We start from the raw sequence: 15,948 nt of genomic DNA on the forward strand, positions 1-15,948 counted from the left end.
AATTTTTTCATTAAATACTCGAAATGCTGTACACTTTGGAGCAAGGGTCTATATAGCAGTGTGTGCAATTGGTAATATCCCCAATCAGACTTCAGCAAACGCTCAACACACTGGCCAATGGCATGTTAGAATTCGTCTTCAGGAGAAGCCATTCCCTAGTTGCTGCAAACCATTACAAGAAAAGTTACCACGACATACCATGACATGATCTCGGGCAGCAATTTGACATGAAGCCGATGGTCACCACATTCTTCGTGCACTATGCACTATTTGTAGTATGTACATGTCGAACTAATCTTCAATTTGGTGACAGCAAGGACAGAGAAGCAGATGACATACAGGTAAAAACATTGTTTTTATTTTAACAAGACTGATAGGCTCCGTTGTCACAGTGTATCAAGTAAAAATATACAGCTAGGTCAACAACAGATAAGTACAACCATTTTGTACTGTGCACACACATGGTAAATAGAACTCTTCTGCTGAAAGTTTAACTTCTAACTGACCGTGTATTGCTTGAATGAAACCCCTTTTTTTATCGGATGGACCACACTGTACATAACCAAGTGCAGTGTGCTCGAGTAACAGCCACAAAAGCAAGCGTAAAATGTCTTTATAGTAATAATGAGAATGTCCCAAACAAGATTTTTCTTTTTTCTGGCACATAATTTTTCAAGCTTCCTCACGCTGTGACTGGATCCACATTCTGTGCCTTCCGTTGTAGCGAGGTCCTGTTTGTTGCCAACAAAGCTCTTCAAAGCCTGACAACCAACTATACAGCATTATCACTACTGCACTCGTGGTGTCAACACTACTACCAGGTGCTTCGGAGTAAACATACATACTGCTGCGAGAAAATCAGCTCAAGCTATCAATGCATATTCAGGCAAACTGCAAGGAACCATTGACCAAACGTCTTGCACACAATTCAAACTAAGAAGTTTTAAAACCGTACATCAATGCACAGAAGGGTTTATACACAAAAGAGATGACACAAGAGACTGTGCATGCCTTACTAACTGTAGCGTCACAATGACAATGAAAAAGGAACTCTGAAGTCCATCAGCCCATCGTTAAAAGAGGCCAAAGCTGCCATGTCGCACAGGTGAAATGACTCATGCAGCAAGGGTCTTGCTGCAAAGTGCCAGTGTACAGACCCCCATGAAACAAAACATATGGGGAGTTTGTACAAAGGACTACTAAAAAACAAACTGAGGCAATGTAAGTGTTTTGTGCAATTTGTAACTGAGTGATGCTGAAATGACTGCAACACCTGTATACTACTTTTGTGGGGTCTCGAGACCACTAAGTAATAATAAGTTCTAGACAAGTTGAAGCTGCATACAAGTACTCTTACATAAGAGCTCACTCATTATTTTATTACTTACGTAAGTAATAAAGCAGCATGGCATGAATGCTGCTGCGATCTTGGGAAGGAAAAGGCCAAAGGGCAACTAGAGACTTTGGTATGAGCCAAATGGACGGTGACACCTGACAAACCGTCAGGTACAAACCTTGCAAGGTCTAGCAAAACTCAATAGTTGTGCACTGTGGGTATGCCTACATCTACAGTAATTCTGCTGAAGCCCTTAGTCTGCCAAGGAAACCACTATCGTGTAAGTGGCACTTACACTGGCATAGCAACAGGTCAGCTATATTTAGATCCAAATGGGCCAAAACAAACTGCCATCGAGGACATCCAGTTCCAACCTTACAAATGATGAAGCATTGCACACTTTTATCAAACATCATGAATGACCCTGCATCCTTTATACTTGCATTTAGAATTCTGAGAGATTGAACAGATGCAGAGGGCAAACTGAAGTGGACTTGCATCGAAAAGAAACCACTCTTAAGCAAGACGAAGTTTTTGTAAGTTTGGAAAGACAAGAATGAAATTGAACTATACTTGTGCTGCCATAACTGACTGGTTCCAAAGTAGAATGTGTGCATGAACACCAATTTTCGGGCATGGATCGCCATCATAACTCACTTAGTATCGCTCCACCAACAATGTATGTTACATCAACACTGAGAGTCACCTTAACACAGCTGCAACCTGTCCCTTTTGGCAAGGGCACCACAGATTAAAATTGACCACCAAGAAAATATTTAAATCCACTTTCCTAGTCGATAAATAATTCTTTTCGATGATAGACAAACTCTGACATGCCTAGAAAGAGGCAGAAAATAAATTTTTAAAACAAGAAATAATTGCATAGAGTTGTCCTCAGTGCCACTCTAATGCTTGGAGAGATTGCAAAACATTAAAAACTCTGGAACCTTAAATTAATGCAGCATGATATGAATATCACATACGCAAGCTAGCCTCATGTCTTCTGGGAGTAATAAGAACTCGCTGGCAAAAGAGGCAAAGAACACCTTTAAGAAAGATGGCACCAAGCCATGTTTGTTCAGATGATAAATGCAGAACACTGGATTGCAAACAAAAATATGCGTGCAAATGTCTATCTATGCTGTTCCAAAATCTGCAACGCTGAACTTTCAACAAAACTCTATAAAACTACATCACCTACTAATGACACAGCACCATCGATGCTTGAAGGAGCACCATATCAATGTGAGAATCCGAGGGTTAAAAAGGAAAACAATTTCCACTAACTTTGACATGCATTTTTTCTGCCCCTGATGCCTAAATGATAAATTGCCTCTGCAGTCAAATGAAGCGTCCACACATAAATACTTCCTGCAAAGGTCCATCCATGAGGCAAAACCAAAGAAAATCTCCTGACCACCTCTCACGATGAGCTGTATAACAGTTGAACTTCAACACAACAAACAAATATATTACAAATTACTGGCTACATTGAATTCTTCATGAATATTTTCAACAAACACTGCAGTTTTTACTTTATATACAGAACAAGGTTGTCCACAAAACAGATATACTGAACTCCCCATTGCCAAGCAGTGCCCACAGAGATGGTAGCAGGCAGGTGTCGATGCACTAAACAAATGACTGATAGTGGCATGTCAAGCGCTAGTGCCAAGGTTAGAGGTTTCGCCTCGCACAAACATACATTCTTATCTTGCACTTGCCAACAGCACCATAAAAGATACTACAGCCTGCAGTGTTGCTAGCCAGATGCTTACATGCGTTCATGCCTTTCACATCCGTCAAGCAGAGGACGATTGCAGCTTTGCAGCAATTCATGCTTCGCCTTAAGTGCAGCCATAATAGCGGCTTTGATGTTGCCTTTTCATTCTGCAAATAATTTCATAATTTATATTATTTGTTTAAGTTAGTTTTTAGGGACAGGAAGGTGCAATATCCACTTCAATTCTCAGTAGACATCTACCCTTACTTGAGGCACACATGTCGTCGTTTCCCTATTCGAAACTAGCCTCCAACTTGAGCGACGCCCTTTTGACCGAATGAGCTGCGTACACTTCATTTAATACTTTCATAGCTGAGAGCAGAATTCGAGACTTTACAGTGCTTCAAACTGCAACACTTATGCTACAGCTACTTTCTGCATGCTAAGCATTCAGCCTCTCGTGCTGCAATCTGGATGTTATCGCCTTTAATTTCTCATTTCCTTGCATGTAAAACCTGCTAGTCTCTGGCGCTGATACGCTGCCACTGACACCAAAACCTTAACACCTGGATTCTTGCATAAACTGGATCAGGCATTGCTTCTAATGTGCTAATTTTTTTCCGTGCTCATTGTGTCTTGCTAATGCCAATTCTGTAACTGCACCACATCCCTGCAGGTGCCAATTCCCATTCTGCACTGCAAAGACTTTCTCTGACCAGAGGCTTTGACAAGATTAAGGTGACACACAAGACTTCACCTGCGATAAGGCTTTTCAGCCACATTTACCGCCATATTCACGGGCACGCCTTCACTCGAACTTCTACTCTAAGCGGTCCTCCATACCTGTTTTTGTTTCAGAAAGCAACCTCCACTCGAATGGCTCCACCAGCAGCGGAAAAAACTCGAGTTTTCTCGAGAATCTAGAGTCCACAACAACGCTACCTTGACCACTCTTCGACTGCCATTGCACTCGTAAACAAGGCGGATGTCGCATCGCTCACTTGCTGTGTGGATTTCGCTCTACTGGTATACCAGGCTTTTCATGAAAGTAGATACGACGAGGATGCACCGAACCTTTCTCTATAGCATCGACTGAAAGCGACAGCAACCCGGAACTTCTGGCCCATTATCGTCTTACAGTTGTGGCTATGGCTAGCCTCCTGCCATCCATGCCACTAACACCGAGCATGGATAACCGTGATCAGCCGCCGACACCAGTGCTGTATAGTTGATCATCGCATTACACTTCTGCAGCGTGGGCACATTTAAAGGCGTTACTGGATAATTTAACATTTTGAAGCCTACCGAGTGGAGAGTTGATGCGCGCATTTGATGGCTAATGGTGAGCTTGCTCATCACTGGACTCAAGCGGCGGCAGCAGAACGCTCTTTCAGTGGCTTGCCCTGCATGATGGCTTCCGCAAATGGCGGCGAACTTGTGGGGGAACAGCGTGTTGCATGCACTAAACTGTGGGGCACCGGAGGCACGATGTAGCTGTCAGACATCTGTGCTGCAGCCCACGCATTAATGGCTTGCCTGTGGCCTTATGGTACGTAGTATGTCTTTCGACATACTACGTAGTATGTCTTATGGTACGTAGTGCTGTCGAGGGAACGCGGTGCTTTGGTTGTCCTACAGAGGGATATTTGTGGTCAGTGAAGGGCATGGATTTTCAAGCACATTTTTAATTACGGCTCCCAACTTGTTTGGAAACCACAAGCAGCCTTTGCTTCTGGAGAGTCGAATTAGGTGTGCATACGCTGCAATGCACTGCCAAGCAGCACACATGTTTTCACCCCTCGCTCTCGAGCCCTACGAAGGCAAAGGATGAGAGTAACAGACTTCAGAGCAAACCCAAATTTTAAAGATGACGACTTGACGCCGGCACGAGACGCGAGCACTAGTTGTTCGAGCCAGCGCCTACCTTGCGAGCGCCTTACCTGCAAGCCTCGACCTAGCCCTAGCAAGCGAGCTCGCCTTACAATAAAGCTCAATATAATCTTGGTGAAGGTGCAGGGTTAAGAATAAATAAACCCAAGAAATCAAAATCTTTCATAAAGCCTATGTCATGTTTTACATAAACTCTGTGTCACCAGCTTGACTGTTGCCAGACGCAAAAGCATTTTCAGCCATAAGACTGCTTTAAGATTGATTTAAGAAGATTAAGACATGAAAAAATTAGTGTGTTACACATGGCAGCACACAGTTTTTGGACCTAATTTTGTCTCCATACACCTTTTGCGCTGGTTCGAGTGGAGGAGGTATTCTTGAGGAGACCTTGTCGGAGGAAACACCGAGGGGCATTCATGAATCCGAATCGACCCTGGAGTGCAGGAGCGGCTGTTTTCTCCACTCCACGAAGTGGAGGTGGAGCTTCGAGTCGAGGCGCGTTTTGTGAATACGAGCGTAAGCTTACAGACTGGTTTGGCATATTGAGACGAATGTGTGTCACGGAATGATGTCCTGGATCAAGAAATCACATCAGTTAAGTTCCATGTGCACAAGCACATGCAAGCTAAAACTTCACAGTTAGCGATATCTAGCAGATAACTTCAATGCATGCAGACATATTGTTCGTTAGGTGGTACAAACTTATTTGACAGAGACTCACACAAGCAGCACCACCAATCTTTTTCCGAGCCACAAAAGTCAGGTAGTGCTGTGACTAAGGTGCATCCGATAGACTGTCCCCGCACACCCGGCCACTGTGCACATTCTTTGGCACGACAGCACGAGCTCTGGGATGCTCTTGTTTGCGCGCTTCATCTTCTTGACTACTCCAGGAGCCTCTCCTGAGACGGCAAATCACAGCTGTTTCTCGGCCAGCATGTGTGACAAGCAATGCTATCATGGTGCCGTCCCCGTCCAGCCCAGGACGCTGCGTAGCCACCGGACGTGGCGCGACACCAACACGTCCTGCCACTCGCCGCACCCCGACGCTCGCTGCAGGAACGCCTCCTCGGCTTCGGCCCAGTTGCTGGCACCGCGGGCCTTCTTGGCCTGTGTCTCCCCATTGGCGGGTGATGGGTGCAGCTGCCACAGGCTAAAGCGCCGGTGCATCCAAATGGCCTCGTGACCCGGAAACGCGAGGCACAGCTCCTCGCACAGGGCTAGTTCTTTGGACAGCAACGGAATGCTCCCGACACGACGCAGCAGGTACTGCCGGTAGTGAAATCCACTGCAGTCAGACACGTGGCTGCGGACCCACTCTCGCGTCAGCTGAATCTCGGACTCCAGCATCTGCGCAAATTTTCCCGCACTCTGCCGAGACTTTTTCCACTGCAAAGAGCAACTCCTCATGCTAGTTACTGAGAAGCTTGCCCATAGGCAGTTGCTTCCCAGTGTGGTGCTTGCCTACAGAACACCGAGGGCAAATTGAAGTTGGCCTGAACTAACAGATTATGCTGCTTCAACAACAAAGACACTACTTTCGCTTAAAATGCAGCTCTTATACATATACAAGGGGGCCATTCTCGCAATGTCACCTTTTGCGAAATGTCCACTTCTGTTGCGTCGATGACATCACAGATTGGCTCTAGCCTGCACCAGCCTGAGGTATCACAAATGCAATCAAAGTGCAACTGGTTGGCTTTATAGACTCTGCAGAAGCTGGGGTGGTATCTATGCAACTGAAACAGACATGTTGCAAAAGGCGACATCAGGAGGGTACAACTCAAGGTGCAGCAATCATTGGTCAGTGTCTCAGATAAGCTGCGCACATCAACAAAGTTTTTTCTCATCGATGCCGAAAGCTGCCATTCCCTTCGGAATGTCAATCACGAAGTCCTTTTCAGTATAGACATCGTGAATACGCTTAAAGCGGCATAAAGGGTTTTTTCAAAATATTAAAGATGGCTGGATGGCTGGGCAAGTAAGTAATGGCTCACAAGACTGTACAGCCCAGAAAAAGATGAACAAAAGGAAGAAGGCCACAAAGACAAGTGCTTGTTTTTGTGGTTTCCTTCTTTTTGTCCTTCATCTGTTTTTGGCCTGCGTCATCTACAACATTCAAACTATGCGGGAATAAATTTGATGAAAATCTTTTCTAATGCTCAAAAGGTCCAAATAATCACTTAAATGAAGACATTCAAGTTACGAGTTCAAATTAATGAGATTCCACTGCTCCTTTTATTTTGAAGGATCACAGTTAGGATGTTGTACATACAGTAAGTGTTTGTTAATTCGAACTTCCCGGAACCGCAAAAACGTACGAATTATTGTACGTTCAAATTATCAAAAGGGCCTCGAAAAAACTGAAAAGAACCCATTACGGTAAATTTACCGTATTTACTTCGCGTAAACAACCCACTCGCATAAGCGGCGTTCACACGAGCGCTCAAATCCCTCTCTAAGCGAGGGCAACTGTGCTGACGTGACGCCTTCGAAAGGCTGCTGGGCGTAGCAGCTTCCGGTTTTCCGCCGCCGGCCACTGTCTCCGGGCTGGGGGACATCTCAGCCGGCCGGTACAAATGCTCCCCGAGTCCCCCCCCCCCCCCCCCCCCCCCCGAGAGGGAAAAAGAAGCGTGCCGCGAGGTGCGAGCAGTTAAGATCTACCCCACCCGGGCCTTTTGTATTGGACCCTTCTTCCCCGGGTCCCTTCCATTTTGGAGAAGTTTGTTTATTTAATTTTGCTTGTTTTTTTTCACTAAACTTGTTTCCTTGACTGGTAAAGAAACGTTACCAGGTCAGAAACGGCTGTCTTCTGTACTCCTCTGTTCCTCTCCTGCTGTGTGCGGCTTGAAACAGTCGACATCTCTTCATCGCCCGTGTGAATGTGTGAGTTCGGGAGCGGGGGCGAGTTTGCCCAGCCCGTGACATCGTACACCTCCTTTCCACATCCATCCTCGTCAGAATCCCCCATGTGAATCCCGCTTAAATGTGCCTACAAATATATTTCAACCCAATTCTTACTGTATTCTCTTGAGAATTCCTGTCCCCCAGTCCATACCTGTGGTTAATACTCAGTAAACAAATAGGCCCATTCTTCTCACTACTTATATTTGGAGCTCTTATTTTCACGTTTTTATTTTTCCAGTCCTGAGAGTAAAAGTTGGGCAACATTTTCAGAGCTATTAACTAGAGTTAAAACTGGGGCTTTCAACAGGTTTCAAGATTTCAGGTTTGACCAGGTCACATATTGCAACAAAAGCACTCCTTTTTTTATGTGCGACATAAAATGCACTTTTCGACTCGATAATGTACATATACTATGGTGAGGCAGGCCAAAAGTAAATAAAAATAATGTGCCTCTGCCTGTGCTCGATAATGTACTGGGGAGAAATGCATAGCAGGTAGCCCTGGAGACAATAGTCAACAGTGCTCTCTCCAAGCGGTTCCACCTAACCGATTGGGCAGGCTGACTTGTGTGCGTCTTCTCCACCTGCATGTGAAAGACACTAGTTTTGCGCATGCACGTGCGCTTCTGACTCTGCTGTGATGTCATCTTGAAAGAAGCTCGTTCGGAGCGTGAAGCCGATTTAGAAAATGGGTATTTTGCGCTGTTCTTGTCAGCTCATTTTTTTTACATGAGTATATAACTATGTGGTATACGAAGAGAAAAATAAATGGCTACCTTCATATGAACCTGTGGTATGATTGCAATTTGCTTTTTCGTCCCTTTATAACGTACAGTAGCCGACCGATTTTTCAAACTCCAATAATTCGGATCTGCGCGATATTTCGAACTTTGTTCATGAACCGTCACGCAGCCACAACCAATATTTCGGACCCTATGGTGCCAAAAGTTCGATTTTTCAGACCAAATTTGACGCAAGTAATACTGTGGAGATCGTTTTTTGGCTGAAGGCCTATATTTTCAGCATCACTAAGATGCGAGCAGGCGTCGTTTTCGCAAACAACTGGTTTTGCGCGGAAGAAGTGAAAGTTAGGCGAAACAATCATTCGGACGGACTAGCTTGGCCTTTTGTTTATGGTCGCTATTTGAGGCAGCAGCAATGAGCGAATGCGCAACCTTTTCATTGAAGCAGCCTACAAAGGGTGCGCAATCGGATTGAAAATGGAACGTGAGCACCATCCGTTGCGGCCCACTCCTACGCCACCACCCGTGGGGAAAGGTGGGGGTCCGCAGCATTCGCGATTCATGGTGGCTCTTGTTCTGCACGCTTTTTTCTCGCGAGTGCCATCTCACGGTCTTGGCTATCGTCGTTCCTGGAAACTGAGTTCGTTCACGGCCCGATCGACTACGTCGCAGTATGTCGTGAAGTGGCATGGACATGACAAAACAAGACTGGCCAACTGGAGGGTTATAGCGGTTACAGCTTAGCATGATCCATTTCTACGGGGCACCACAGTGCCCACGGAGACCGCCTTGAGCGAGTTGAATGCTTCCCGGTGGCATGCACACCTGCCGCATCTGCATCAGCCAGCGCAAGCGCACTAGCGGCCGCGCCCGCCATATCGAATCATGCGAGCGCATTATGCATGGGCCGCACGCAGAAGTCGATCACAGTAGCAGATTGCGCTATAATATAACTCCTTGCTATCGACATATCAATGAAACATGGGGAGCAGCAAAGTTCATAATTTTTAAACTGATTTTTTGCAGAAAAGTGATTTTTTAAGTGGATGGATTTTTTTCGGACAGTTCAATTATTCGAACCATTTTCCGGGTCCCGCCAAGTCTGAAAAAACAGTCGGCGACTGCACTCAACTCAAATTTCCCCAAGTTAGAATACATAGACATGGCTAGGCAGATAGTGTGGATACTGTAATTTTGGTGCACATGGCGATGTAGGAGAAATAATAATTCAGAGCAAGGTAGACTCAAATGATAACAAAAACGACCCTGAGCTTGCATCAAGATGCGCTACGTGTTCAATGTGATTCGCACGATTCCACTACTTCAATTTCATATTATTTTGGACAATTGATAACAGTAGTAGCGAGAAGTCTGAAGGCGATTTCACAAGCTTCAAATTCAAGTCAGATAACAAATAAGGCAACGAGGAGCCTGGAACTTCAACGAGTGGCCCAAGATAAGCATCCTTTCAATTTCAGCTCAATCTTTAGCAGCTACGCATGCTCACTGAATGTTCTCACTAGTCGCTATTTTATATCTAGTATTTGCAAGGGTTTCAATGCTTTACGCTAGGATTTCAGCAACGAGGAAAGCTCCAGAGCATGTGGAGGCTTCTCCACAACTCCAACCGGGTGCGAAGCTCTTTCAGCCCCATAAATCCAGGTTTGATCACCTAGGTTTTAAGGAAGGAACATTCTCATTTTTGATGGAAACTAAATCGCACTCCACCTCTCCCTCCACAAAGTGTGCCACGAAACGTGCAAACCATAAACCAAAAAAAGTTTCGAAAAGCAAAAACTAAGCCATGCTATACGTAGAACTATGAGCGGAGAAAGGACGAGCTGAAAACAAAAGTTTTTAGCAATGCTGTTCGTGGCACGCTTTCAAGATGGACTTCAGCACGGAAAATATAGTAAAATATATTTCATTTCAACCTCGTTAATTTGGAAATTTGTATAATTCAAACTAGGGTTGCCATCCCGGCCGACGCCCATCTAAGTCTATAGCAGTGGACGCTCGTTAATTTGAATGATGGGCGGGCTTGCGTCATGGCATTACCTGCACAGCCAGTGATCACCGAAATAGACCTCCCCAAACTTCAATTGCATGGAACAACGGTCCATGTGCAGAAAATGCACGCTATAGCAGGCACGACGACAATAAGAAAGTCGGCCGCATAGTTTCAGTTTTCCTCTGACTTCAAGCGATCACAAGGCTGTGATCCGGCAAGCATTGGCCAGTCGCGGTGTCTCGGATGCTGCATACCACGTCACTTTTTTTTTTGTTTTTTTTTTTTAATTTGGAATAGTGTGGGGCTGTTTCTAAGGCCTACATGCAAATCTCTCCTGTGCATCGATAAGCTGCTTCTGGTACACTGAAATGGCTGAAACTGCTCACGCGCAGTTTGACCTCACTGAGCACTTCACCGCGATGCTTCGCTGAGTGGACTGTGCAGTGAAGCATCCTCAAAACGCGACGGGGCTGTTTTGTTGAAGCATCACAGCTACAGTGTAAGACTGTGAAAAGGGTAACGAAGGCATTTAGAATTTCGGAGCACTTCTTCAATGTTCCTGACAGTGTGCGTAAAGTAAAGCACCTGAAGGAACTAGAAAGAAACATCATTCTCACTTGGGTTTCATCTCAAATGCAGACAAACACCCCACAAGTGTTCATTAGAAAGTTCCTCTGATGCAAACAGTTCAATGTTTTCCATTCCAACTTTCGTTTCATTTCAAACATTTTTTCTGGTCCCTTGAAAGCCAAACCGATGAGAGTTTACCATATTAGTTTCTTGCCAATGTAGCTTCACTGCATTTTGTTGGCGTAATTAGGAGACTGGGTACACCAAACTCGTCACAACTGCAGCAGGAAATTGATGGTAACCACTACTTCCACATGACACTCCAAAATGTATGCAGCATTATAGAAAGATCATATCAATAGTTTACATAATATATATATTTTTTTCTGAGACTTGAATAGATCATTTTTTTTTCTATGGTTTCAAAAGAAACAAGTCCCAATACGAACAGTAAAGATAGGCCCACTTACGAGGGGGTTGCCATGGACGAATGTGTCCATGAGCCATATCCTGTAGGTCCAGGCGTAGTAGTTGCACCGATACTTCTCGGCAGCCATAAGGCACACCTTGAGCTCCTCCTGTAGAATGTTGTTGGCGCGATCGGTGGTGTAGCTCCGTAGGTTGTGTTGCATCAGCCATCGTCTAGAACAGGCACCGCCACAGCTTTAAAAGGGCTAACAGTACTGCACAGCTTGGGTGACAAGGGCCAACTCCCGACAACTTAAGTTGAAGAGGATTGAAAATTTGTTTTAATAAGCATTGCATTTCTATAAAGGTTTTCTTTTTAGTACACCCGAGCTCACTGCAATGCCGATGGGATGAAAGCAATGATTGGTATGAACAGGAAAATGGGACTACATGATTGAAATTGCTTTACAGCTTGTTGCTGTGAATGAGGCATAATGAAATAAAATAAAGCTACCTAGGAAAAGTTACACAGAATTTACAGCCATTTAAGACAACGCTTCCTGCGGCAACTAAAAAAAAACTAATTTCTGCTTGAACAGACTGTAAATGTAAAGGAATCCAGCTAGTTTTTAACTGTGAAATGTCCACTATCGTTTCTTAGAGTGTAAGTCCACGATGGCTGCAAAATTGCAATATGCTTCTGAAGGTGATGTCAGAAAAACATAAGACAATGGCAAAATAAGACAATGCAATAAATCACTCAGCCTTATTATGTTGAAGCAAATGCTGCCAAAGCTATCATTTTAAAACAGCATATTACTTTCTGCAATCACTGCATAATATAAAAAAGAACCCCATCGAGATATGATGAGTACTAAATTTTTCGGAGGTCATGAAACACTACTACGCATAACACACTAAAAAAAATGATGCAAGTTTGCCATGTAAACCATATATACAACTATGTATATACAATCTGAGAGGGTTGATGTATTGTTCTTGGCCGATCAATGCTCAGTATGTTGACCAAGAACCAAGCAGAAATCCCAGTTTCAGAGCCCATGGCTTACAAACAGTATGTGGCCTGTATTTTGTGCTTGCACGTTTTACAGGAAAAGAACAAGTGAAAGAATATAAATGCTCTTCATATGCAATTTAATCATATTATCAATTATAGAGGAACAGCGGCCACAGCAATCAAACGCAACGCGCAGTGAAATAGATGACATCGCCAAAAAACCTGGATTCAGGACTACTCCCAAATTATCATGAAAAGACGTGAAGTAATAATTATATCTAATATTTTTACCATCTTGACACAGCTGACTGATAGCACAAACCTCACAGAAAGACACGGATGTGGTGTAGTGTTTTGTGACTGCACAATGTAATTTCCTTTGTTCATTCCTCAGCTCACCTGTGTGAAAACACTTCGGAACACTTTGGCTTTCGCGTCAGGACAAGTTGGGAAAACTTGAGCTCCTCTTGGAATGTTGTTTGCTTGCACAAAAAGAGCTCTTTCCTAGAAGGAAGTAAATATTTGTGTCACTGAGCAAATCTCTCAAGTACAAACAAGTCGGTAGCATGTGGGAAACGAAGCACCCACCTGATATTCCAGGCCAATTGGACATCTGGGTTAATGAGAATCACCACTCTCGACCAGCCAAGAATGACATCTTTCTCTGCAAAGTGCACACAAATTCCTGCATGAACCAATAATGGAGGAACTAACAGTGTGCTGTTCAATCTTGAAACAGCAAGCCAAGTAGGAGCTCCAGACCCTGCATCTGGTCACAAACACTGTTACACCTGTTCTTTGTGTACACAGGAGAACCTTCCAACGATGTAAATTAGTCCCTACCACCTACTTAAGTGCAAGCATATGGCTTCAAGGGAAAGCTACTAAATAGATTTCGCAGAACATTAGCATTTGAAGAAAAATGTCCAATTCTGGAGCTCAAATGCAGCACTATCACTATGCAGCCTGCCAGCCTGCCAAAAAAGGCTAAGAAACGGTAGGGAAAGGTCGACTTTAGCAACAGCATGAAAGAGGAATGACATAAGTAAATAACTTCCTTAAGTAGAACCTCCATGCCCGAGGAAATACCAAAATACACCCCGCATGACACATCTGCATCATGGTCACTGTCGGTGAACGCCTGTCCTCTGGACATACGGTCATCCACATTTAGTCTGAACAGGGTGGTTGCCTTCAGGGCGCCGTTACATTAGTTCTGGCCATGCAGTGAAGCGGGTTATGATATGTCACATTGCTGCTATACATGTTTGCGTGGGGCGCAACAGCGCTTTGAAGACAGTGACCAAGTTTGAATTAAATGTGGATAACCCTAGGCCAACATACAATTATCACAACTGATCTGTGGACTGCAGTAGTGTATAACAGTTGATTTAGAATGCTATGGCAGCTTGCAGCAGGGACAATGTGCATGCAAGTGCATGACAATGCTGCGACACAAAAAGGAACAAATTAACAAATGAAATGAAAATGTAATGCAATACATGCGCATAAAAGAAACACAAATAGGCCAAGAGGCAAAGCTCAGGCATCTTTTTTTTTTTTTTTTTTTTTTCACAACTGATGGCACAGAATTAGGGCACCATGGCAGAGTGCAAGTAACCAGACACTGAAAAAAACTTTGATAAATGAACAACAACTCACAATTGTAGTTGCCCTACATATTTGCAAGCTGAATTTGTTTACTCATCAACTTTTAACTTTAGTCAGTAATCCTTTCTTCTTTGTACTGTTATTGAGCGGAATGACCTGCACCACAGAAATTTTCTCTACTGATGATTTTCAGCAGGCGCTGCATATGTGTTTTGCACAGCAATCTTCATTGTTGTTTTTTCCTTTCTGATGTTGTCTTTTAGTCTGTGGAAATGTATATGCAGGTCCTTTGTGTTCTGATTATGTCAAGATCACCTTTTCAGTGCAGAAATGGCTTCTTGTTTTCCATTTCTTCTTTTGCTGCTTATGTCCAGTGCAAAAGCACACATATTATTATTGTAATGCTACTCAATGTTAGCAGAAATATGCCCCCCTGCTTAGTCTCACTGAGACTGCAGTATGTACAAAATAAAATAAATAAAATGCGAAAAAAAAAAGGAGAAGGCTGCCTTGAACTCCTAGCATTCAATGGCAGTCCATGAGCTCATGTGTTATGAAATAGAGGAAGAGGAGGAACAAAACACATTAATACAATGACTGAAAGTAAGGCTCAAAGTGGAAATAAACCGCCATATAAAGGTGCAGCTTACTCACCATGCCTTGTAATATTGTTGCGTGCTTCAATCAACTTATTGTATGCGTAACTGTACACGTGGGGAACACACCAGCTTCCAAGAGCCAGATGGCCATCAACGCACACCACTGGACTGCGATTACAAGATGAGTTGCTCACTGGTACTACGTCGAATTCCTTCCTGCGAACGTAATCGTCAGTCAGTTAGCACCAACTTGCAGCAATTTAGCACTATGCGTATCTTTCAGAGCAACCTACTCCGAGCAGTAGGTAGATTTCAGTGATGAGAGAATAACAGGCTACATACACGAATGGCTCCTTTTTGAAGACGTTTCCGAGGTCTTGCAAAATTCGTTCTGCCAAAGATTCGCTCTCCATGGCTGTCCTGATTCTGTTATAAGGAAAAAGCAGACAACGGAACAGAACTGTTAATGAAAGCGTCCCCGTCTCGAGGTTCCTGCGCGAACAAGTGATGCCTTCGCCGACGTTCACTGACAGACGGTTCCTCGGATTAAACTCCACGCAGTCGACAATCACTGGACACCAATTCCATAACTATTAGCAAAACTGATGGCATGAATATGCGGGAACAACAAGTTCAATTTACTAAATTAAACAGTGGCACACAAAGCATCCGCGAAAGCCGCACCTGGCAACAACTTTTCATAGGATAACTGGCTACCTATACATAACACTCCAATACCACCGATGCCATTTGGAACTGCGCATTACCTGAGAAGATCTTTTGCCTTAGCTGTTCTTGCAAAGACAGACTCTCACTCGCACAACCTCAGGCATCGAGTCATGCTGAAAGAGACATCGCGGTCGCCTTGCAAGCAGCAAGCCCTGGACAATATGCACGCCACGAGCGAAAAAACTACAATCGCAGTCATTCCGAGGCTTCGGTTTGAGTAAAGTGCGTCCTAATGTTCAGCAACGGTGAGCCCGCGAGGCAAATAAAATGTAATTTGGACCAATCTGGAGCGCTAACAAGGGCTCAAGTCCCGTTGCTACCCTTTTCTAGCTTATTTTTGTTTTTATGTCCCGTGCCGGTGTCGAAGCCGTTGTCAGCGAAGCCGGCAAGCAATCCAGCGAAGC

At 44.2% G+C, this 15,948-nt stretch overlaps 1 protein-coding gene across 2 annotated transcripts; it reads right to left on the reverse strand.

Moving 5' to 3' along the window:
- Positions 1 to 336: 336 nt before the first annotated feature.
- temp (protein prenyltransferase alpha subunit repeat-containing protein tempura) lies at positions 337 to 15,943 on the reverse strand. Of its 2 annotated transcripts, none has more exons than XM_084594054.1 (7): positions 15,583 to 15,943; positions 15,158 to 15,235; positions 14,871 to 15,031; positions 13,194 to 13,269; positions 13,005 to 13,109; positions 11,650 to 11,821; positions 337 to 6,299 (listed from the first exon to the last, which is right to left on the reverse strand). In XM_084594054.1, exons 2-7 carry the CDS (start codon positions 15,226 to 15,228, stop codon positions 5,907 to 5,909), a joined length of 978 nt encoding a protein of 325 aa, XP_084450180.1. In that variant the 5' UTR covers positions 15,229 to 15,235; positions 15,583 to 15,943; the 3' UTR covers positions 337 to 5,906. The 2 variants fall into 2 exon arrangements, with proteins under 2 accessions (XP_084450180.1, XP_084450179.1); XM_084594053.1 differs by having other exon boundaries at positions 15,158 to 15,241; positions 15,583 to 15,942.
- Positions 15,944 to 15,948: the final 5 nt, after the last annotated feature.

This window comes from Amblyomma maculatum, chromosome 2, assembly GCF_055883805.1.
Source record: "Amblyomma maculatum isolate TAMU_Amacu chromosome 2, ASM5588380v1, whole genome shotgun sequence".
NCBI classification, from domain to species: domain Eukaryota; kingdom Metazoa; phylum Arthropoda; class Arachnida; order Ixodida; family Ixodidae; genus Amblyomma; species Amblyomma maculatum.

Coding starts and splice junctions, on each gene's coding strand:
- temp (XM_084594054.1), bottom strand. CDS start 15,228: ATGGAGAGCGAATCTTTGGCAGAACGAATTTTGCAAGACCTCGGAAAC. Junction 13,270..14,870: donor CAACAATATTACAAGGCATG/GTGAGTAAGCTG, acceptor TGCACTTTGCAG/AGAAAGATGTCATTCTTGGC. Junction 13,110..13,193: donor CAATTGGCCTGGAATATCAG/GTGGGTGCTTCG, acceptor ACTTCCTTCTAG/GAAAGAGCTCTTTTTGTGCA.